The 25,560-nt window shown below is 34.4% G+C and overlaps 1 protein-coding gene across 1 annotated transcript in view; it reads right to left on the bottom strand.

Annotated features, from left to right (window-relative positions):
- Positions 1-25,560, bottom strand: part of LOC127971051 (relaxin receptor 1-like) — a 42,139-nt gene that overhangs the window by 4,736 nt on the left and 11,843 nt on the right. Inside the window, exons 3-15 of the mRNA XM_052573813.1 lie at positions 16,838-16,921; positions 13,455-13,560; positions 11,279-11,350; positions 9,374-9,445; positions 9,103-9,174; positions 8,649-8,720; positions 8,429-8,497; positions 8,104-8,175; positions 6,106-6,177; positions 5,710-5,781; positions 4,425-4,496; positions 3,911-3,982; positions 1,737-1,966 (exon numbers count right to left, since the gene is read on the bottom strand). Coding sequence (XP_052429773.1) covers positions 1,737-1,966; positions 3,911-3,982; positions 4,425-4,496; positions 5,710-5,781; positions 6,106-6,177; positions 8,104-8,175; positions 8,429-8,497; positions 8,649-8,720; positions 9,103-9,174; positions 9,374-9,445; positions 11,279-11,350; positions 13,455-13,560; positions 16,838-16,921 — 1,137 coding nt within the window. The remainder of the gene's footprint in view (positions 1-1,736; positions 1,967-3,910; positions 3,983-4,424; positions 4,497-5,709; positions 5,782-6,105; positions 6,178-8,103; positions 8,176-8,428; positions 8,498-8,648; positions 8,721-9,102; positions 9,175-9,373; positions 9,446-11,278; positions 11,351-13,454; positions 13,561-16,837; positions 16,922-25,560) is intronic.

Genomic DNA, 25,560 nt, shown 5'->3' with positions numbered 1-25,560 from the left:
AAAATTGAGAGCATTTCTCACCCTTTGACTTTTAACCGAAAAACTGACTGACACAGCCACAGACAACAATATTGAGCAATTCAGGCACAATCAGCTACTGGGTAATTGTGGAGCATTTAACACATGGCGTAAGACTCTGCATGAGCTGACCATGCCTGAGGCAGATGGTGGGTCATAATGATATCCAAAGTGTTACAAATATACAATTTACAGGAACAGCTCAGTGGAGTGAGGTGTATTGAAGTTACCCAGGAAAATGTTTTAATAGATCCATTTAATGTAATAGCAAAAGATTATACGCATGGAGTATATAAGGACATTTATAGAACACAGGCATAACATAACAGCTGCTGAAAATTCAGCTTTGCCATCACAGAAATAAATACATTTAAAATATATCAAAATAGTAAACAGTTGTTTTAAACAGCAAAACCATAGTGTATATGTGACCCTGGCCTGGACCACAAAACCAGTATTACGTCTCACAGGTATATTTGTAGCAATAGCCAAAAATACATTGCATGGGTCAAAATTATATTTTTTTCTTTTATGCCAAAAAATCATTAGGATATGATGTTATTTTGTAAAATTCCTATCGTAAACACAGTATATCTAAACTTAATTTTTGATTAGTAATATGCTTTGTTAAAAACTTAATTTGGACAATTTTAAAGGTTGATTTTCTCAATATTTTGATGTTTTTGCACCCTCAGATTCTCGATTTTCTAATATTTGTATCTCAGCCAAATATTGTCAAATCCTAACAAACCATACATCAATGAAAAGATTATTTATTTTTATGATGCATAAATAATATAATACACTTTACCTCACCTATTTTTCATTCTTATTGATAAACATCTCCTTGTATACCTTAGAATTATTGTTAGTGAGTGAAAGAATTTAAATGTAAATTTAAAAACAAACTGTAAATGTTACTACATCTAAGTGTGACATCTATACTTCAAAGTGGACACTCTGAGCCATTGAGTTCCATGTATTCTGAATGAGCTTCCACTCATCTGAATCGCTCCCGGCAGTGCTCTCCGGAGCATACAGATGCCCAGTGCACAACTTTGATTTCCCCCTTATTCAGCCCATATCAAAGAGCAGAAATCAAAGCACTGCTTTTCATTTCATAGGTTGCTGCTTCCTTTGGGAGAAGGCTAAAGTGTGTACAATATGAATTAGGAAAAGTGTTAAAGAAACATCATTTTCGGTGTGCAGCGATGGAAGCGCACTGTATGGGTGAATTTTACACGGTAAAATATTAAACATGTGGCGGCACTTCAGTCAAGAGCGAACACTGTCAGGTAAACCCAGGCACTGAATGCTGTTGGCCAGCTATGAGCAGCCTTTAGGCTAGCAGTCTGTTTCTGTAGTTTGCAACATCAACTTGCTGAACTAGAACAGCCTCCATAACTGCATTGTTTTTTTTTCATCTTAACGAGAAAGCTTGAATTTCCAGTTAAACGCACACAAAGCATTTTTTTATATATATATTCATGACAGGCTAAATAATATTTTGAACAATGCTAGAGGTAAAGGAAAAACAACAACAACAAAGACTGCATAGAAAGCTGCATGAGACTAATTATGTGTGAAATTGCTTTTGCCGCAAGGAGATGATGAGCAGCACATCGCGACCTTCAACACAGCATATAGTGCCCCCAGAATGCCTTCTGACACCCTTAGCAACACTTTAAAATGCCTCAAGAATAAAAATGCCATCTTACAGCATAAAGAGATGATGCACATGGCATGGAGCTTGTTTTCAGAGCGAATGTAGGATCGCATGCAGATCACAAAGATGTTGCCGAAGCATGTCGTTGCCGAGACAACCCAGACGAAGACTCGCAGCACGATGTTGGCCAAAAGGTCCTCGAAAGAAGAGATGCCATCAGTATTGGGCTTGCAGCTGCGGACGTGAGGCGCATAGCCACAATACTGAAACTTTTTGAAGTAGCTGAAACACAATAACAAAGATAAACTGTCAGATGATGCTCAAATCTATCTATCTATCTATCTATCTATCTATCTATCTATCTATCTATCTATCTATCTATCTATCTATCTATCTATCTATCTATCTATCTATCTATCTATCTATCCATCCATCAATCACATCGCATCGCATCTATCGTATCGTATCATATCGTATCTATCTATCCAACGCTATCTCACGACCAATTTGTACTTATTTTACGAGGTGGCTTATTCGTATGAATTTGTACGACCTCACTCGTATGATTTTATATGACCCCAGTGACGGTTAGGTTTAGGGGCGGGGTTAGGTGTAGGTCATTCGTACAAATTCATACGAATTGTGCAACTCGTAAAATATGTACGATTTGGCAACAATCGTATGAAATTGTACAAATAAGCCACCTTGTGAAAAATTTACAAATTGCCATGAGATCGGGTTGATCTATCTATCTATCTATCTATCTATCTATCTATCTATCTATCTATCTATCTATCTATCTATCTATCTGTCTATCTGTCTATCTATCTATCTATCTATCGTATCATATCTATCTATCTATCTATCTATCTATCTATCTATCTATCTATCTATCTATCTATCCATCCATCCATCCATCCATCGCATCGCATCGCATCTATCGTATTGTATCGTATCTATCTATCTTTCTATCTATCTATCTATCTATCTATCTATCTATCTATCTATCTATCTATCTATCTATCTATCCTTCTGATAAAAAATACAATAATAATGATCAATAAATAATTCAATAAATTGTATAAATAATAATTTCAACAGAAAGAGATAAACTTACAATAAGGTCTCATGTGTTAACATTGACAAATGCAAAACTAACTTGTATGAATAAAAGTTGAGATAAATATTAAGATTAATAAATGCTCTGCTTCAACTCCCTGTCTAACTGAACACGTGAGAGCTGCTGAGACTGTTTTGCCGTCACTTCTTACTCAGAAATGTGTTTATAAAGGAGAAGACAAAAGGAAAGAGGAGAGAATCACACCGAACAGAACTGATATTTCACAGTCAACAAAAAAGCACACTCTCTGTCTCTATCCGAGAGTAAACATTGTAAATTACTTGCAAGATTCATCGAGTGTTCTCATTTTTCATAGTGTAAATTATATACTGCAAGATATGCAAAGCAGAAAGACACAATATTGGGTCTTCAAGTATCTGAAAAATTGGAAAGGGAATTGTAAACACTCCAATTCTTTTTCATGTATTCAGGCAAATCACTCCCAATTACTATACCAGCTCATGGAGAAAAATGAATGCCATGAATAATTAATAGAATACAAAATATTATTGTACAATTTTGGAATGAGAACTAAAGGGTTTGTCCTTATCTTTTTTTAATGAGGATTTTTCCAGGGTGAAAACATAAAAAAATTTCCACATTTGGTCTCCTGTCATTCACATTTACATTTAGTCATTTAGCAGATGCTTTAATCCAAAGCGACTTACAAATGAGGACAATGGAAGCAATCAAAATCAACAAAAGAGCAAAGATATAAGTGCTATAACAAGTCTCAGTTAGATTAAACACAGTACACGTAGCAAGGGATTTTAAATAATATAATAAATAAAAATAATACAGATAGAATAGAAAAAAGAATAGAGCAAGATAGTGTTAGATGTCTTTTTTATAATTGTATAATAAATAGACAATAGAATAAAAAAAGATTAGTAAGGTAGTTAGATTCATTTGTTTAAATAAATGAATAAAAATTTGTTTCATGTTTTCAAGTACAAATAATCATGTTCAGCTGTCAGCAGAATATCTCAAATATTCATCTTAACACTTCATTATTTCACATCCGTTGTGACGACTTCATAAAATAGAGATTTGAATTCAGTTTCAGAAACGGAGCAAGCAGAAGCGTTTTAAAAAGCAGCACTCACATGTGAGTCAGGTTCTTGAGAGGTTCAAACATCTTTCTGTGAATGTTCCCAATTTCGATTCCCTCAATGCTCCTGTGACACAAAAAAGCTTTCTCTCAGGAGTTGCTCTTTAGAAAACCACCATCATTAGCATTTCAGTATTCACTTTACAATGCTTTAGCCCTCTTTTCCCTTTTCCTTTTCTCACAAATATGCAGTTTTGTGCCCAAGATGCTCTCTGGAAGTCTTTGAAGTATGACCTAAAAGCAGATTGTTTTTCCTGTGTTGAGTAGTGGGGAAGACAATGTGCACGGCGTGAAGTTTGGGTAGGACCACTGAGCTGCGCTGAAACGGGCCTCGCAAACAGCACATTAGTAAAATTGCAAGCTATTTCTGTGGTGTTTCCTGTGAATGTGTTCTTCTTCTTTTTTTTTTTTTTTTAATCCAGAGAGGTATTAAATCGGGAGTGTGTCTTTCAAATATACTTCTTACCTATTCCACTATTTCAGCTTCATAAAATTCTAAAAAGACTTACAGTGACTTTAACTTATGCAGCTTGTCAAAGTGGTCCACGCGTAGGTCCGTGATAGGGTTATATGAAATATTCCTGCAGACAAATAGGAGGCAAGAGTCAACTGATTGGAAATATGTCTCTAATTTCAAAGTTATAGTTATATCTGTGCAGAGCAGAGGCACTTTGTCTGCGGATGTAGGAAAAAGCATATCAAAATGTTTAGATAAGAACATAACTTACAGTATGGAAATTAATAAACACATTTTGTGAAATATGAAATATTGTGTAAAACACTTATTGAGTCAAGCACTTAGGTTAAACTAAAGGTCTATCTTCATGTTTGATAACAAAACTATACAAGAAACTATACAAAATATGCTTCTTTAATGTATTATTGCATTTATTATTTCTGAACTGATGAGAAAAATATAATAAATCATTTTAAAAAGCTGAATTTTCAGCAGCATTCATCACATTATCCTTCAGAAATCATTCTCATATGCTGCTTTGATGCTCAAGACACAAATTTGATTAATATAAATTTTGAAAAAAAATAAAATTTGGTTTCATTAATAATCATACAAACAACAACAACTACGGTAACACTTTACAATAAAAGGTGCACTAATATGCATCAGTTTATTCTTACTTAATGCACAGATAATCATGAGTTAATACATGACTCATGAAGAACTAAACCATTCTTTAATGATTATTAAAACTGCTTGAAATACAAAGTCTTATTAACCTGATTAACTATGATTAATATATGAATTGCCTTTAATTAAATGTGTCATTATGTTTTAACAACAGTCATGCGCCTCAACAAGTAAAGTCAGAACATACTGATATCTTTGAAAATCATTAGCTAATAATTAAAGCAGACAGTTGGAAATTGGTGGTGATTAGCACATTAATTGTCATCAATAGTCAACACCATATGATATTAAGTAATAAATCTACAATGAAACATTTAATTAATAGCAATTCATATATTACTTAATCTATTAAGTCTCTTTGTTCTTCATGAGTCATCCATTAACTCATAATTATCTGTGCATTAGTTAAGAATGAATTAATGCTTATTAGTGCACCTGTATCGTAAAGTGTTACCAAAACTAAAGTTTGATTATTAACAGTGGTTTTCCATAAGCCTTTATTTTAACCTGGAAAAGAACTGTAACATGAATTATATTGGACTAAAAATAAATCACAATTTTGCAGAATCCCACCACATTTCCTCATGTAATAGCAATTAGAAGCAGTTTGGGGTAGTTTGTAATGTGCATCTAAACGGAAGACTCACAGCTGAAGCAGGTCTCCGAGATTGACGAAAAGATCAGGAGGGATTGCTTCGATTCTGTTACTGGACAAATCCCTGTGGAGAAAGAAAATATTCATGCCTTCTGCCTTTCAAATATGCATCTGTAGACAGAAGTGACGCGCAAGGCAGACTGCCGCCAAACTCTTTGATGACTGACGTCCCGTTACTGGTCGAGCTGACTGGGAGTAAGACCAAACCAGACTTTGAAACTGATAAGGAAATCCATGCAAGGAGGATTTATTTAATTGTATTTTTATTTGCTTATTTCTTTTTCGCTTAGCTTCTCAAAAAGTAGAACAGAAATGGGTCACGACTAAACTCCAGAGAACATTTTGTGGTGATTATATTGGCAAACATTTATAATGGAAGGGAACTCACAGCTCGCCCAGTTTACGAAGCAGAGAGAAAGCTTGCTCGTGGATGTAACTAATGCGGTTCTGCTGGAGCACCCTACAATAAATAAATAAATAAATAAATAACATTTATCAAAACATTAATATTTGCATTTACATTGGACAGAAACACGAGTAATGGGATGTGCAGGAAATACCCAGGGGTGTAAAAAGTATTTGAAATTATACTTATGTGAAAATTAATTATATTTAAATTGGTACAAGTAAAAAAAAAAAAAAAAAAACATTAAATTGTACATAAACATATAAAAGTAAAGATAACCTACAGAAAATAAAACAAGAGAGGAAAAAATAAATAAACTGCATGAAATTATTACCAGACAGATAAACAAATGTTTGTTTAAAGGTAGAAAAATTATGATTACCAGACAGATAAACAAATGTTTGTTTAAAGGTAGAAAAACAAAACAAAACAAAAAGATACAGGTCCAAAACATCTATATAGTGCATAAAACAATTCAAATGCAGCACAGTCAAACAAAAAATACAGCCCTTTACACTTTATCCTTTACAACCGCATCTCAATATGCTTCCTCAGATTTGATGGCAAACTTCTGAAGCCAGAAATGTCCCTGATTAAAGTGATAACTGAAGATGAAACGCACAGGCAAACGAACATCATTGGTTCTCGGACGTCATGCAAATTCATTTCAGCTTCTGTTTACCATATTTAATGTGTGCAAGATGGAAGAAAATAAAATGCAAAAATGTAACAAGACTTTTTCATGGAGTAACAAGTATGTTTTTGTTCCCCCTTCAGAAAAAGAATTAAGTCAAAGTAGTCAGATTACATTGCACTTCAGTAAAATACCTCAAAATAATAGTTAAGTACAGTAATCAGGTAAAATAACTCAAGTATTTTACACCTCTGGAAATATGTAGATCATTTAGAAGGTAAATGGTATCTGACTTCTAATCAACAGAGTCATATTGTAGTTATATAATCAGTGAAATTATAATAATTACAGTAATATAGCAATATAGTCGTAATTGAAGCCCAAACACATTGCTTTTCTGCTTGATATGTAAATGTTTCCATGATCCTTGAAATAAGTTCCAAAATGAACAAAAGAAGAGAAGTCTATTGCTCTGATATCTGCAGAACATTGATTAAAAATGAAAAGCGAGAACTGGGGAGAGGAAAATGCTTTCCCTAAAAATATGTTTGACCTAATTTTTGGTGTTTTGGCAAGAAGAACCTCAACTATGCATATTAACAGTGGGGTACAACTGCATGGCTAAAGGCCCCCTTTAAACAAAAGTATGTGAAAATATAATTATATTATGATTTATTTAATATTATGATAAATTATGTTAATAAAAAAAATCTGTTCGTCTGGCATCTAATCATAATAGGGGGGAAGGAAAGAACAGAAAACCAAGAAAAAACGTTGAGAAGCGGATTGAAAATATTTTTACAGTTAGCTTTAAGCATTTACATATATTCAATCCATAATTCATCTCCAGATGCTTTAGCCCTAACATATGTAGATGGATTGTGGATGAAATATATGTAAATGTCTGTGAATGTTAGATTTGTTTGGGCCTGAACCATTACTCCATCCACCCTCGAGGATCATAAATATGGCAGATGATTGAAAAAGTTATGACTAAAAGAGATGAAAACTTAATATTGATTAAGCAAAAGAAATACAAGGGCTCTCTGTTGACGTATTTCAGAACATATTCATAATAAGTATTTTGCACACCAATTTTCAGCTTTTTTTTGGCAATATTTTTTAGTACGTTTTAAACACTGATTCACTGATTTTATTTAGTGTCTTAGAAGACAATTAAATGGAAAGGCCTATTTACCACAATGGAAATTGATGACCTGTTGCACCCAATTTTTTTTACGAATACATTCGCAGAGCACATTAGGGTCATCTGATAGTTCAATGCACAATGGGAAGAAGAGGAAGAGATTTCGGAGCAGCTGTGAAGGAAGGGTGGGAATACTCACAGGACTGTTAACATGTTACAGGACCTGAAGGTCACATTTCCCACCGTTTCCATCTTATTTCCCTCAACATCTCTGGAGACAGAAATAGAAAAACATTAAAATAAAATGGGTGTATTAAAAATGTAGTTGGAAAACAAAAACACAAATCACTTATCGATTAACATCAGTTTAAATGACAAATTGTAAATATACATTTATTTAGATTTTGTTTTGTTAATGTACTTTAAAGTGCTTTCTAAAAGCTCCAACTATGGGAATAAAATAATAACTAAGAATATAAATAATAAATAAGTGTTTTTATCGACAACGTTGTATTCAAACCTACAGCCAATTTAATCGTGGCATTTCCAGGCAAATGTCATCAAGCTTCGTGAGGGCATTGTTCAACAACACACTGAAACACACAAGCAAAAGCTTTATAAGTTAACGTAGCAAGGCAGCACATTTTGAAAACCAAAATAAATGAATAAAAATGCAGAACGGTTTAGAGAAGAGTTAGTTAAACTATAAGATTTACACCAAAACAGCAACAGCCTGAAACTTACAGAAGCACGAGGGAGCGCAAACCAGAGAAGGTCAAAGAAGAGATGTGATGAATATTGTTGTTCTCCAGAATCCTTCGGGGGGGGGGAAAAGAGCTCATTAAAAACACTGAAGCTTCATAAACTGAAGTGCTTTGGCCAATATATGTTTAGGGGACACTAATTTATGCATAAGTGTTATGAACCATAATTCAATGGCATTCAATTAGATGTGTGATGGAAGTTCAATCACTTGTGTTTCTTTAGTGCAGATCCTCAGTGACTGCTAATGTAATGACTGCTAAAGAAAACACTCCTGATATCACAAGGAAATTACATCCGTTTTGCATGGACTATGTGGTCAGTCCTCAGCATTATAGAAGTTTTATTGATCCATGTGCCACTACAGATTGAGAAAACCCATTTTCATTTAGCTGACATTTATAATGCAAACGGGAGAATGACAAAAAACACTTACAGCCATTCTAGTTTGTGCAAATCCTGGAACACGTCGGGAAGTAGGGTGGTAATTCGATTATAACTCAGATACCTGAGAAAATAATACATTACAGCCGTCTGAAAATAGCCGAAAGCATTTTAAAATCAATTTGCCTATAAAAAAAATTACGTATAAAAGGCAAACTAAACCATCTAACATTCACTGCAAACCCATTCATCACACTCAGCAAATGAGGCTGATTAAAATTGTACAATTTTTGAAGGGGCAATAGAAATGTCTGCTGACTCACAGTCTTGTCAGATTGTAAAGGCCTCTGAAAGCATGTGGGTGCACTGCTTTAATTCGGTTGTGCTGAAGATACCTGAAATAAGTTACAGGAAGCATTAAAGAGCAGTAAAAGAGAGAGAATTAACACAAAATGTTAATGTATAATTATGTTCCAAAAAGGCATTAAAAACGGTGCTGCTCTTGCTTTTTACACAAGCCTATATTTAGAAATGGGCCTTAGGTAGCACTTATTTATTTAGGTCACACTTTATTTTAAGGTCAAATTCTCACTATTAATAAACCATTAACTAAACCCCAGTAAACAGTTAATTCCCTGCTTGTTTATAGTTGGTAAGGTAGTTAATAAGTTTAGGTATTGGGTGGGATCAGGGACATATAATATGTGCTTTATAAGCACTAATAAACAGCCAATATGTTAATAATATACATGACAATAAGTAACTAGTTAATAAAGAGAATTGGTCCACATACTAAAGTGTTACCTTTATTTATTTCAAAAAAAAAATAATAATAAAGATAAAAAACAAACAAAAAATAGTAATATTGTGAAATATTATTACAATCATGTTAAATTACATGATAATTAAATTTGAATAAATGTATTTTTTTCTTTTGACAGAAAAACCAAATTTTCAAGAGCCATTACTCCAATCTTCAATGTGTCACATAATCCCTCAGAAATAATTTTAATATGCTAATTTGGATCTCTAGAAACAATTTCTTGTTCTTATCAGTTTTAATGAAAAGATTAAGTTGTGCATCTTAAAGGGTTAGTTCACCCGAGAATGAAAATTTGTCCATCTTCTACTCACCCTCGAAGCATCCTAGGTGTATGTGACATTCTTCTCTCAGAATAATCCATTAGAGTTATATTAACCATGCAGTGCTGATGAACTACATCATCCGCCTGCACGTCTTCCGGTTCCCCACAGTCAGCAGAAGTGAGAAAAAAAAAGTGTTTATTCCCTTTGAAATCTGGATATTTATCTTACAAAAACGCATGGATTCACTACAGGGGGCCTTCATTCACCCCCTGGAGCCGTGTGAGGGACATTTTATTACAGATGCTCTCTATTTCACGTCTTCTGAACTGTTGACAACAAACTCCTGCTTACCCCCAGTAAAAGGCTTGGAAGAGCAAGGACAATATTTAATATAACTCTGATTGGATTATTCTGAAAGAAGAAAGTCACATACACCTAAGATGCTTCGAGGGTGAGTAGAAGAAGGGGGGGGGGGGGGGGGGGGGTAATTGTGACATTATAATAATATAATCACATTGATTAGTAGTGTATAATCCCATAGACTAATGTTTAAAAAGGGAACAGCATCATATTTTGGGAGTCCCAGACTATAATATAAACTTGATGTGCTTCCGAATCTTACACAACTTTGAGCTCCACAAAAGATGCACTGTGGTCTCTATCCCACATCAATTTTTATTCCATTTAAGTTTGTTTGTACAATGAAGCCTACATCTGTCACTAAATCAAGAATGGTGTTTGAGCGAGGATGAAAATATGGGGCTGATTCTGTTTGAGTCAGCTGGGACTCTTGAATGCGAAACCAGATGATACTCACAACAGACGAGCATGACAGATTAAGACATGCAAACATTCTATAGCGGGAGAAGAAAAACATTGAGCCATTTTTAACGCTCTCAAGTTCTTCAGTTCTTGAGTGTGTTTGGCTCAGTTCCCTTGAAGAGCACTGAATGTTTTATTCCACAGGGATTGCTTAATGTCACTCAGCATTTCTATTTCGCACACTTCTCCCTGCGATGGTACAGTGAGGACAAGCAAACAACTTTTTGCGAACATCTCATAGTATTTCATAGCATTACAACATCTATATACAGTCCAATGACAAAGAGGAGATAAACTTAGTGAAGCAGAGAGGTTCTTACAGCTTTTGAAGGCTCTGATACTTCAAGAACATATCAGCATTTAGCTTTCTAAGCCGGTTCCTCTGTAGGGACCTGCAATATGAAAAAAAGAGACAATACAAAAGTGTTTTTTTTTTTTTTTTTTGAAAACATTACAAAATCTGGTCTGCTTAATTTTTCAAAAATACACTCTATATTCAGGAGGAAACACAGGAATAGACTACATGGGGATGTTTGACTTTATGAAAAACATAAAATTAAGATTCACCTAATAAAGAGAGGCTGTTTAGAAGCAATGATTTTCATGTGACCTTAGAGGGAAGACAGCATGTCTACTTGAAATCAGAGAGTGACGATGCATTTAATAGACCTTGCCACATTCTCCGCATTACTGAAAGGTAGATGTGACTTTCACTGTGGCATACTAATGAACAGCGGAAAACCATACAGAGCCGCAATACAGGAAATTGGGACTTAATTAAGAAGCAGCATCAGCTGATACATAAATATGCATTTCAAATCCACATATTAAACTGCTAGAAAGGTTCATATCAGCCAGAGGCATTGAATAAAAATGAGAACGAAGCTTCATAGTTAAGCTGTGTGGAGAATAATGTTGGGACAATTACATTTCAATGCAATTATCACAGTTTTTAATGCTTCATAATCACACTGAGAGTTAATTAAGACTCTAAATTAAATACATCAGACTTGTTTTCTGATGTAACCTTATCTTGATTTCTAAAGCACAACTACAACTCGTTGGAGACAAAAATGTTTATTCAGTCACTCTCAGAAAAAAGCCGCCACTAGGGTGACATCCTAAGATACAAAACTACATCTTTGTACCTTACTTGTCCCCAAATGGGACATGTTACTTTAAATGTACATATATTAGTACTTTAAAAGTACAGTTAGGTCCATATTTATTTGGACACTGACAAAATGTTCATAATTTTGGTTCTGTATGCCACCAGAATAGAAATAAAATGAAAAAAAAAAAAAAAAAAACACTATGAAATTGAAGTGCAGGCTTTAAGATTTAATTCAAGGGGTAGAACAAAAATATAAAACAGAAATGCAAGGAATTACAACAATTTTATACACAGTGCCCCCATTTTCAGGGGCTCAAATGTCATTGGACAAATAAATATAATAATGAATCAAATGTTTATTTTCAATATTTTGATGATAATCCTTTGCAAACAATCAGTTTTTCAGTCTGGACGTCATGGACATCACCAAAAGACTGTAGCTGCAGCTGACTTCAGTTGTTGTTTGTTTGTGGCTCTGCCCTTAGTATTGTGTTCAGCAATGCATGCTCAGTCAGATTGATATCAGAAGATTGACTTGGCCATTGGAGAATATTCCACTTTTTTACCTTCAAAAACTCCTGTCTTGCTTTGGTGCCTATGTTTTGGGTCATTGTTGACTTGTACATTGAAGCGCCTTCCAATCAACTTTGCCACATTTGGGTGAATCTGGGCAGACAGTATATCCTTATACACGTAAGAATTTCTCCGGCTGCTTCAGTCTTCTGTCAAGTCATCAGTAAGCACCAGTGACCAAGTGCCACTGGAAGCCATGCATGCTCATGCCATCACACTGCTCCACCATGTTTCACAGATTAAGCAGTATGCTTTCGATCATGAGCTGTTCCAAGCCTTCTCCATACCTTTTTCTTCCCATCATTCTAGTACAAGTTGATCTTAATTTCAGTCTTTGAAAGAATACTTTTCCAGTGGAAAAGTGGATTTTTTTTGCATGTTTTTTTGGCAAAGTCTGATCTGGCCTTGTTTGCACCTTGGTGGTGAACCCTAGGCTATTTGCTTTCTATAGTCTTCTCTTGATTGTAGACTTTGACAGTGACACACCTACCTCCTAGTAAGTGTTCTTCTCTTGACTGAATGTTGTGAAAGGGTTTTTCTTTACCATGGAGAGGATCCTCCCATCATCCACCACTGTTGTCCACCTTGAATGTCCAGGCCTTTTTATGTTGCTGAACTCACCAGTGCATTGTATTCTCAGAATGTACCAAACTGTTGATTTGTGTACATTTTCTACATTTAGAGTAAAGCCAACTTCAAGCCAAACTTCGTCAGTTTGCCACAGGGCCTTGGCATCTCATGCAAATCCGAGGAGTCACACAAACTCAACAAGCTGCAGACACACTCCACACACAAGCCATGAAACTCACATCATGGTGACATTAATGGATACTGTGGGGACGTCTTTAAAGTGAGCACCATCACAGTCAAGCTCCAGGTCCCTGCACTGGCACTCAGGTGGGACGTTCCCAAGCACTACGTGACAGAAAGGGTAAGATAAAATGAGAGACAAACAAGACAACATTTTAGATATGTAACTTGGAGTCCAAAAAGTATGTTTGCATTACAGTGCAATCTGTGGTAATACTTGATATGTGAACAGTCATGCTGAACTAATAAGCACCAAATTATTTCTGCAAAGTGGTCTAAGTCAGATTGGGTTAAGGATAAGTTCCACTAAGATTTCCTAATTAGAATCAGTTGAGCTTTCAAGAGAAATCTGATTTTTAAAGGGCAAGTGTATAATTCAATGTTAAATGCTTATTCTAAACTTAAGCCATTGATAGGTTCATTACTCTAAAAAGTCCAACCAATAGAATGAATTTGAGACGGGACTATCTGTTTGTGTAAACAATGGCAGACAGGTAGTGTTTAAAAAAACCTGTCTGAAACAGTTATGTTTTCATAGAAAAACAATATATATATATATATATATATATATATATATATATATATATATATATATATATATTTCTATATATTGTTATTTTTTTCTAAAAGGAAATATAGCTTTTTTTTGCAGGAAATGTTATTTTTATGAATAAGACATTTCACCTATATAAAATAAAATATAGGATTTACTATATACTGTATTTTGTTTTGTCATTCATACATAATGCAAGCAGATTATTCAAAATTAGAATTTTGAATTAAAAGTGTATTTAAGTGAAAACTGAAAAGAAAAGAAATTAGTGTAATCTGATGGTGTCAGCAGTTGGATAGTTCAATACAGTCTGCCAGACAGAATTAAGCCACATGAGATAGACCAACTCTTTATCGCAGTTAACAGAGCAAACGGTTGCCCTCAAATCCACCGACACACCATCTGTGGCCCGTCACATTGTTCCAACAGAGTCTTATCAGTATTAAACATTGGGGAAGCATGTGAAATCACAAATACAAAACAAAAGATGCAAGGTGGCGACAGCAAGAAAAATAAATCGAATTCTGGTATTCACCAAAATGACCCGCGGTGACTAATTTGGGGAGAAGTGGAGAGAAGAGATGCAGGGAAAGCAGAAATGGAGCTATTACAAAGCTCATGCTCTCTTCAGTCCAATCAGCTTTTGCATTCAGAGCTAAATTTGCTGGTAATGAGGGGATGAATACAGCAAAGTCATCACTGCCAACATGGGCTGGATTTTAATTGGTCATTCAGGCCGTTTTAGTGCGGCTGGCATAGTTCTGCTTGTAGTTCATTAATTAACAATGGTCCATGTGCTGGGGTTCATGTAGGGCACATTTCCATCACATCGACTATAATTGAAACCTTAAGCCGTTTAGTTATGTAAATGACCTAAACTCATTGGAGGACAATATAAGTGAATGAAAATGATGTCTGACAAGTAAAGTATAAATTATTGTAAGCTTATTACCACCACACTACGATAAGTCATAATGACTTGTAAAAGTCCTAATTATGACATAAAAGTCCAAATTACAATGTACTAACTCACAATGATGCAATAAAAAGTCATTACTATGAGATTAAAAAAGGTAAATAAAGATCTAAATTATTATATAAAGCCATAACCATAATCATTATTCAGAATCAGTCTCTTTTTATGTCATTATCTTGACGTAATGATATAATTTAATTTCTCTCTTTCTCTATCTCTCTCTCTCTTTATTTATTTTTTTACTTTTTTTATGTAATGAGTGAGCTTTGGCACGATTTTCTTTTCTTATTTGGCAGAAATGGGCTTCCATACAAGTTCATGTTGAAACCAGGAATGCTTAAATGGTATAATAATTTTAAACGAAAACAATACAAAACATTTTTAAATTACATATACAATACCAACATACTATTATTTAATGTTCATTAGAAAACATTAGTTTTGGTTCTCATATTTTCATATGTGGCACACAAAAAAATTATCTAGATATTTGCCAATAAATGTCATTTTACCATAAAATTACATTAATAAAAAAAAAAAAAAAAACAATTTAAGAAAACTTTTCAAGCAAAATATTTTACAAATAGAACTTTGATTTATTTTAAATGTTATAACAATATACATTTAATGTTCTATTTTATTTAAAAGGATAAAAACAAAAAATATATTTCATAACTGAAACAAAACAAGCGCTTGGTCACATTTTTTTTTTTTTTTTTTTTATGTAAAATGTGTAGATCTTGTTCATGATGTAATGAACTCCAGCTCCTCTGCTAGGACACCTGCGTGAGCTTGAGAGGAACTGATTGACATCCATTCAAAATCACCTTGAGATCAGCTGGTTAAAAGTCACAGCAGAAATGTATTGTTCAGTGTCATGTTTGTTTATTAGACAGTGATTCTTTAATGAATAGGAACATATTTATTATTATTATTATTATTTGCATGTAAAACAAAGTGAGTAATATACAGACAGCTGCGACCCATGCTGAGCCATTAACCTGTCTGTCCAATCACTTTCTGGGATAAAAAGAGGATTACACATGACTCCAATCATCAGAGACACATGTCTTAAAATCTCCAGACACATGTAAATAGTACTGACTGGAAATGCTGTAATCACATAAAACACTGTAGGGATTTATAATGTGATTTCTGGGAATGATCAGGTGGTTTTGTTTGCTCTGAAGTAGTCAGTTCCTAAATACAGACAAAATGTTGCTTGTCAGATTGTGTGAGTCAGATAACAGAATATCAAGAAAAGACTCCTCAAACAAGACAACGTGTCAGTTTGACATGATCTAAAATAAAATAATTCAGTAAGCATACAAACTATGCTATTATGTGCTCTCCACAATTAGAGGTATTTATACGTTTAATATTAGTGCAAATAATTTTACGAGCGCAAACGTTAAATAACTGTGGCTTTTCAGCACTAATTCTTCACTTTGCATCTTTAGTGAATCCACACAGTACTATTTTAATCACAAATATGGTTTGTGCTGGCTTAAATCTGGCCCTTAAATTCTTAAAAACTTTGTACATCAAAAAATGATAATTACCCTGATAATAAAAAGGCCACATATGCCAAAATCTCAGGACTCGGTTGTAACTTGGTTATTTTCTGAATGGCAATACCGTAGTTATGTCAGACTGAAAAAAGTCTTGTGCATGTATTATTCTAATTGTCCATCTCTCACTGTTGTTTCAGCTGTGGAATGACAAAATACAGCTGCCAAATGAATGCATACTGCGTTTCTAAAATAAACTTTAAATATGCCCTTAAGATATTCTCTACAAGGTTCAAATTCTCTTAATTTTTTGCAGAAACATAAAAACGAGAGCATACTCACAGCAGGCATTTGACTTGGCTCCAAGGTTATTACTGGGGATGCCAAAATAGTTATCGAAGAGATGAGGCCAACCATTATTGTCTCCTAGAAGAAAAACGACATGAAGTAAAAGGTTACTGAATCAAACACATGCAGCTTGTCATTGTTAACAAAGCTGTTTGCTGTGGCACAGATGTTCACAGGTGTGACGGAGAACACACTGATGGTTCAGTAAAGCCCACAATGAGAAATTCTAATGACTAAGAACCATTTTGCAGGGTCTTTAGTTGAACAAATGTGCCTCCACTCATTCTCTCAGGGGAAGTTGTATAATACATAATGCATTTGGGTTTGTTCTTTTTTAAGAATCATGTTAACCTACTCAGCAACCTCTGTCAATCATCTTGACACTGTTTGCCAACTACAAAAGTCGTGGAGGAAATGAAGCAGGTGGCATGCAAATAGGTGTGGCTTTTGTGCCGTTTCCTGTCTCCTGACACCTCACACTTAACATCTTAAACAATGTAAGCCCAACCTTCCAGCTCACTCAATACACCTTCATCAGTCACTGTCAGAGGGATCTCATTCATATTTGTAAGTATTCAAATGCAAAGTGTTCATGTACAATATCACTCAAAAGTTTTAAGGGTCAGTATGTTTTTTTTTTTCTTTTCTTTTTTTTTTTACTTAGGAAATAATTTTCAGCAGGAATTAATTAAACTGATCAAAAAATTAGCGTAAAGAATTCTACATTGTTACAGAAAGTAATTAAAATAAATACCATTCTTTTCAACTTTCCATTAATCAAGAAATGCCGAAAAAATTATCATGGTTTCATCAAAAACTTTAAGCAGCACAACTCTTTTTAACACTGATAATAATAAGAAATGATGCATCAAATCAGCATATTTATCAGCATATATATGATTTCTGAAGGATCGTGTGACGCTGAAGACTGGAGTAATGCCTGCTGAGAATCCAGCTTTGCTGTCACAGGTATAAATTAAATTTAAAATACATTCAAATAGAAAACCGTCATTTTTAATTTTAACAAAATATTGCTGTTTCTATAGTATTTGTGGGCAAATAAATCTTTGGCAAGCATATAAGACGTCTTTCAAAACATTAAAATAAATCTTACACTATCTTAACATAAGTGAAGGAATGAGTTCTAGAACAAGAATTGATATGAATATCTAATGTAGCACTAATGACATGATGAAACCATAAATCCAGCACGCATGCTGTTTACACTGCAGATGGAATATGAAATACAGAATGTAACGATGTTAAAGGCAGACTCAAGCTGGGTTCTTAATGCCAAACATGTTTAATGGTTCAACGAACAGCACATTCTCAGCCTGACCATCTTGTTTATAATCCAGCTGCGGACGGAGCATCAACCTCACAACCCAGATGGTCAACACGAGGGAAACCTGACCTGCTAACAAGACCTGTAAAGGGCCAGGGGAGTCACACTGTCCTTCAGCAGTGAATTAAACACATTCAGTGCTGGCCATTAAAAGTTTAGCAAAAATATGTCCTTCATGCGCCGTTGTGCAAACCCAGGAAAATGCATCAGATTTTCTGCAAAGTATAAGGTTGTTTCTTTAATTAGGAGCATTAAAACATTTTGTGTCGTGTGAAGGTCACATTTGGAACATTTGGAAACTTTTTAACCTGTTTCATTATTGCTAATTGCTTTTTAATTGTCTAATGTCTAACTTTACTCTCAGACTCATACTTTGTTACAAAGAATTTAAATCATAATAACTTTCAAATAATTGAAACAAATAAACATAATCATTTAGTTTTTTTTTTTAAACAACGCATTAACCTTTTCCTTTTCCATATTGTTTTGTTTAAACACATACAGCTGTCCCACAGTTCCACTACATTTTATCATTTTCACCAAGATCAAGCTGTGTCTTTCTTTTCAAATTAAAATTAATATATTTTGAAGATACACAAAATGCTATCTACTGTATAAATTAGCATTTGCAGGACAAATTTCTGTCATTTTATTCCAGAAATATGTTTAAAATAACAGTAAACTGTCATTTAGTGATTGAATAAATGACAGTTTATTCAAAGATGAATTAAAGATGCATTTAAACCCACAGTTGAGAATTATTATCTGATAAATTAGTTACCAGTGTGATTTAACTGGATTCTTAAAAGTTCTCAAAAGGTTGTAGGGACAATTATAGAGATGTTTTCTTATAAAAGTAATTTCCTTAGTTTGAAACTAAAATTGAAATCAGCCTGACAAAGAATATTCCGTTTGAATATTAACTTCAGCCAAGTTTAACCAAGAGAATGACTTCTGGAGTCATTAATGATAAACATATTAAATTTCACTTAGTGTTGTAGCATAAAGGAAATGACTTCTGCAATGCTGAAACATCAACACTTTGCTTGCATAGCTCATTATCTATCAATTTTCTATGGCATTCCTTTTGTGTCATGCAGGTAATTGATCATGCATGGGTGAAATGCAAATGTTAATTCAACATCTAAGCTGTACTACAAAGACCTCAAACAGTCTTTGCAGTAAATAAACTTTTCCAAGAAGGTGAGCTATGTCAGGCAGCCTATACTTCAGCTCTATTGTAGATGCTTGGGTTTTATACAGTGTAAATTGCTCAAAATGTTAAATAAGTAAGGTTCATAGTAAAATGTTCATAGTAAATCAATTTCTCATTTAAACTGAAATGGCAAAATGGCAGTGCTGATGACTTTCATAAACTATTATGAGGGAAAAAATGGATACCATTCAAACATTCATAAACAACGAAGGCACCTTGCCAAAAAAATAATGAGCAATTTACAGGAAATAAAAAAACAAACAAAAAAAAAAACAAAAAAAAAACCACATATATTCAAATATTGTTACCAAGACAAAAAATTAGGTCAGATTCAAATGGAATAAATCTTGACTGGCATCTTAAATTATATTCTCAATTAATTATTTTTCTCACAAATTATCTTGATTGCAATCAGGCTACAAAAGGATATTGTGTCTGTAAACATTTCAGTCTTGTCTAGACGCAGCCCTAGCAAAATCATCTGCCTTCAATTAAGGTTTAGTCATGCATTCTGCAAAAAAAAAAAAAAAAAAAAAAAAAAAAAAAAACATGCACACACACACACACAAAACATGTATTAAACTTTGGATTGTTATGTTTTCCTGTCCATGAAAGTCAATGAACTTTAAATGAACTTCCTAATACACAAATTCTGTTGTTGTTTTTCACATTCACCTACTGGACATGCATGCTGCTATTTTTCTCTGAAGAGCTCAAAGGGAAAGCATTTGAAAAGATATGGAATGATTTGGAACATTATGACTGAATAAAAAGAAATGTTATACATTTTTGGTAAATTATTGCTTTAAGAGATTATTTCGGGGCCTTTCATTTGTGGGCGAAGTACTACAAAAAAAGTAAACCCTTAGTAAACCCTCACAACTATCTTTTTCTCCATTTCCACTGGATGCATTCAGGTTCTCCTTTAACATACTGCACACAGCATGAGTGAACAGCATTGCAATGAGTTTAAATCCATCATTGACAGGTAATGTTGCTATTTGTGTCCCAGCAAGGCTCTGACAGGTAATTTTCCCCCCTTCTAGCCTTATGTCACAATCACAAGAGCTCACACGCTTGGTTATATTGAGCAGTACTAAGGCCGAAATTAGTAAAAACACTATTATCTTTGCTTACAAGAAGAGAGAGGAAACCCATCTGAATCTTTGGCCTCAGCATTGATTTTACATGCACAAGGACAATACAGTTTCATTACTCTATTGTGTTTTGACAATTTATACAGAAAGAATGGCTTTTCACTACTTACTGTATTACTGACTTTTAACAACTCATCAAGATTGATATGTGACATTGTCATCCCTAATAAATGAATAAGCATGTTTAACTGCTTTGTATAGTGGATAGAAGCAATTTTGTGGCTGTCTTGTGATAATGTTACCTTCAAACTATCATTAACAGCATGCAAAAAACTAATGATGATGCTTAAGATTTTGCAAAACACATTTATTTATTTTATTTTTTTATTTATTTATTTAATCTAAGCATCACTGCACTGCACTACTCGCGTCATTGGTGGTCTTTTCAAGCTTTGCAAAAGAAATGTAAAATGACAAGGAAGATTCAGTGCAGAAATAATATCTCCTCCCTGTGTAACATTAAGATTAATGGCCTTGTTTATGTGGCTGGTCCATGACAAATTGAGCTTAATTTTTACAAAAAAAAAAAAAAAAAAAAAAGAAAAAAAAATAACGGTAATGACCACTGAGATGACCACTGCATTCTAGGTAATGCAGAACATAGTTTGAATCATTAAATGCTAACACATGAAGAGTCATTAATCTATGAAAGTGGAGTTAGGGCCTTAGAAATATTGCGCAAAAAGGTGTAGTCCACATCAAAAGGAATAGAACATGAGAAATTAAGTAATATTTCTACATTAAAAAAAAACACTTTTAACCTTGGGTAAAGGTATGCTTCAAACTTGTAAACAAAAACGACTTTTAAAAAATGTAAAGACTATTAAAAAATTTAGTGAGCTGTTCACTGCATACTGTACATGTATAAGTAAAAAACGATATAAATACACGAATATTGCATTTGGTGTACATAGTGCATATATGGTGTTTTACTGCTACAAAAAGTACCGTAGATAATTCTCAGCCTTTATACAGTACATGTAGCATCTCTATCTCTAAGAAATCTATTAGGCTTATTGAAAGAATAATCTGTCTGGCTAGCCATTACCTTGAAGATTAAATCAATGAAACGCAAGATGAGTTTCTTTATTCTGGTTATTATGTCAATGGTGTGATATACTGTTATTGTCATGCTGTGTCACTATGATATGACTAATTCATCCAGCTGGGCACACTGTAAATATCACAGTTCACAGGCCATCCATTTCATAACATAAGGCTATTTTAGAAGAAAAGCACATATATCTCTGGGGGTTCGAATTCTTAGAAAAAACATGAGCATGTCACTGCACAACAGTCAAGTGCTGCTTTTACATGACGTGCCACACACACACTACTACATAAACATGGTTCTCACTCACAAATGACCTTTCTAACAGATCTTCTAAGCCAGATTGATGTGACATTGCCACTGTGTTCCATGGTGTACCTTTCATGGAGCATTTTAACAGAGAGGACCAAAAAACACAAGACTGTAGCTGACTGTAAACTGTGAAGCTCAAGATTAAAAATATTTCGATTAAACTGAACATTTTTATTTGATTCAGGATGTTAAAAATATTTTGCACTTGAACACAGTACGGATATTGTATGCTTTATTAATAATGATGAGGCAGAATGAGTCAGTGTGCCTGAGTTATTCAATACATTGTCTAAAACTAGACAGTTGCCCTGTTAGAAACCTTAAAATGTAAACTTCAGGGCAACATATGATAGGAAGACATCAAGATATGAATTCAAGTCGTAATTCAATGCAGTCATAACATCCTATCCACTAAATTACCCTTATCTGGTTACTTTAGGACAGTATGCTGTATACTTCACTGCACCAGATAACAGAAACCAAACATTTTTAAAAATTCCTGCCAGGGTGAAGATTTTCAAAAACTCCGGTTGCAGTTTTTGGCTTGTGACGTCGGAGCCTACGCTGTTATCTCCACCTACTGGAAACTCTTTCAGGTTTCTGATTGGCCAACATGGTTTTACGGTAAAAATGTTGGCTTGGCATGCTCTTGACACTTGGTCAAAGCATGCGTTTGCATTTTCATGTGGACAGAGATAAAAAAAAATATATATATATATATATTGAAGGAAAAACTCCCGTTTTTACAAGTAAAAATACTCGTGTACATGTGGACATGGCCTAAGAGAGTTTTGAGTTGAGTAGAGAAACTATTGGAGATATTACATAAAATTGCCCTGAAAGCTTTAAATGTACTGAAGTTCTGCTTAATATTAACTGATCAGGGCTGCGTTTCCCAAAAGCATCGTAAGCCTAAGTTGATCGTAAAAACGATCGTACGATTGATCTTAATATTACGGTCTGTTTCCCAAAAGCATCGTAGCTTAAGTAGCACTTGAAAATCTTCGTAGATCTACGAGTGCTCTGGAGTAATCGTACATCCCCAAGTGCATTGTAAGAAGACAGATTTATGAGGACACCTGCAGGACAACCGGCAGATTACACTTTTATCTAGATTTAACACACTGCAACGCCAGTAATATAATAATATTTTGATTGTACTTTATTGTACACTTTATTGTACTCGTTTATTGTTTACATGAATTTATAAATGAAATAAATAAAAAGGGGAAAACAAGATGAAAAAAAAACACATCTTTGTTTTTCTCTATCTCCTCTAAGAGGACATTAATTTCATCCTTTTGAAAGGTATTTTTTTTTTTTTTTTTTTTTTTTTTTTTCAGCCATTTTGTCAGTGTCTCCGCCTGTATGTAGGTGCTTTATATAGACTTGATTGTATTGATTGGTAATCCAAAACAGATGACAATTATTAGGTTAAACGTTCAGAATACGATTCCATATAAGGTTACATTTTAGCACTTCGCGAATGGACAGCGACTCCTAAGTAGCACGTTCTCGCGCGTTCATGTTAAGTGCATTTTTGGGAAACGCTCGTGGAATTGCTGCGAGCGTTCGTAAGTTTGCACGTAGAAAACGCTCTTAAGAGCTAAGATACATCGTTATCGGGAAACCCGGCCCTGGCTGACGCTCCATTATAAAAACATGTATGACACACAAGTTTTTTTTTTTTTAGGCTTCGAGCATACCCTGTTTCATGTTGGAGTGTGGTCCCCGGATCCCGGCACTCAGGTCTTGTTGAGTTCTGGTTTCGTGTCGGGTTCGGATTCTCTCACTCCATGTACTGTCTTGCTGTGGAGCGTGCGGTCTCGAGATCGCTTGGGCCATATGCTCTTCTGTCTGTATGTGTTCTGTTTAGCACGTGGTTTGTGATTGTCCATGTGCTTTCATGTTATGCTTTGTCTCGTGCTGTGTAGCACACAGCTTGTGTTTTCAAGAGCTGTGTGCTTTCATGTCATGTTTTGTATGAACACGTGGCTTATGAGTTCTCATCTGCTGAGTGTTCGGGTCTTGTCTTGCACATGGCTGGTGATTTGTTTCGCTGTCCATGTGCTTGTGTTTTTGTTTTGTGTGAGCACATGGCTTTCTTGTTTGTTTCCGTGTGGCATGTGCTCTCATGTCTATTGTCTAACCCCACCCCTCTTCTTACCTGATTATCAGTAGATTGACTCGACCTGTACTTCCTCATTTCCTGCCTGATTTAGTTCCCTATTTATTCTCCCTCTGTGGTCTGTGCTGTGCTGGTTTGTTTTGTGTTCCCTGTTACCCCAAGTTGGTCAAGTCAAGTTGCTAGTCAAATGAAGTGTCTTGTTATTTTATTATTATTATTATTTTTAAACCTGACACTGATTTGATGTTTAAGAAACATTTATTATTATCAATGTTGAAAACAGTTGTGCTGCTTAATATTTTTATGCAAACCATAATGAAAATAAAGTTCAAAAGAATATACACAAAACGTGTATTTTAAATACAAATCTGCGCTCAGCACTGTAAACTATAATTTTTAACGCATCATTATTAGAAAGCTAGACTAACCACATTTTCTTATTAAGTGAATTGCAGCCATTTTTAATGGACTGATCTAATGTTTCCCTGAAGTCCTCATAGTATGACTTCTATTCACAAAAGATGTCAATGAGTTTAATACTTTGGGATTAAAATATGAAAGTGCATCTTTTCCTTAACTATGAACTTTGGAGGCTGCTCTGCTTTAAGGGACTGACACACTAATTCCTTATGTCTTTTACCATGTTTTAATAGCTTTGAATACTTAGACTTCATATCAGGGGACAAACGGTTTATCAAGATATGTTTAAAGAGTGCCAGAGGAAAATTTTCAGCTTTCCAATCTACCCAACCTTTCATTCCATACCCTCGTTTACTACCAAAGGATGAGAGAATGATGGGACCATTAGACAGCTGATAGACAATTAGGAGCCCTCCCTCAATCTGAGCCAATTTCAAACCAAGTGTCCCTCTACATTCTCTCTCTTGATGGGTTTCTTAGTTTGACAGGGTTATTTTCAATGGGGCCAACGGAAAAAAAGCTGAGAACCATGAAATGGCAGCTTTGAAAAACGCAAGATGAGAAAGATAACTGTAATTAATGTGCCCGAGAAAAGCCTTGACACGTAAACCGTTCCACATACTGAGGTTCAGACAAATTATGACACCGCTGTGTTAGTCAGCGGATGTTCATGTACATGACAAATGCCCCTGCTGCATTCAATCATTTCTCTATTAAGCTACAGATCAGTGCACTGTGTTGCTGCAAGGCTGTGTGCCAAAGGCTACTGAGTGTTAGTGTTAATGCTTAAACACAACTGAATTAAAGAAAATGTGCACCTAAAATATACTAAAACATATGACTTCTTATTAGTCTTTTCCTCACACTAAATTTCTGTATGACTTAAAAAGATTTTTGAAAAATAGTGCACTGTACACAATAATAATAATAATTTTTGACTACTTTTATGGTTCTTTTAGGATCTTTTAAGAGCATTATGTTGAAACCTTACATGGGATGTTTCACAGTCATAAAACTATCCAAATGTGTGTTTCAGGAAATACACTGTTATGAAGTTTAAGGTTGGTAGCAACCATTACTCCAGTCTT

Source organism: Carassius gibelio, chromosome B14 (genome assembly GCF_023724105.1).
Source record: "Carassius gibelio isolate Cgi1373 ecotype wild population from Czech Republic chromosome B14, carGib1.2-hapl.c, whole genome shotgun sequence".
In the NCBI taxonomy this organism is placed as follows: domain Eukaryota; kingdom Metazoa; phylum Chordata; class Actinopteri; order Cypriniformes; family Cyprinidae; genus Carassius; species Carassius gibelio.
This window is presented reverse-complemented; position numbering and strand designations above follow the sequence as displayed.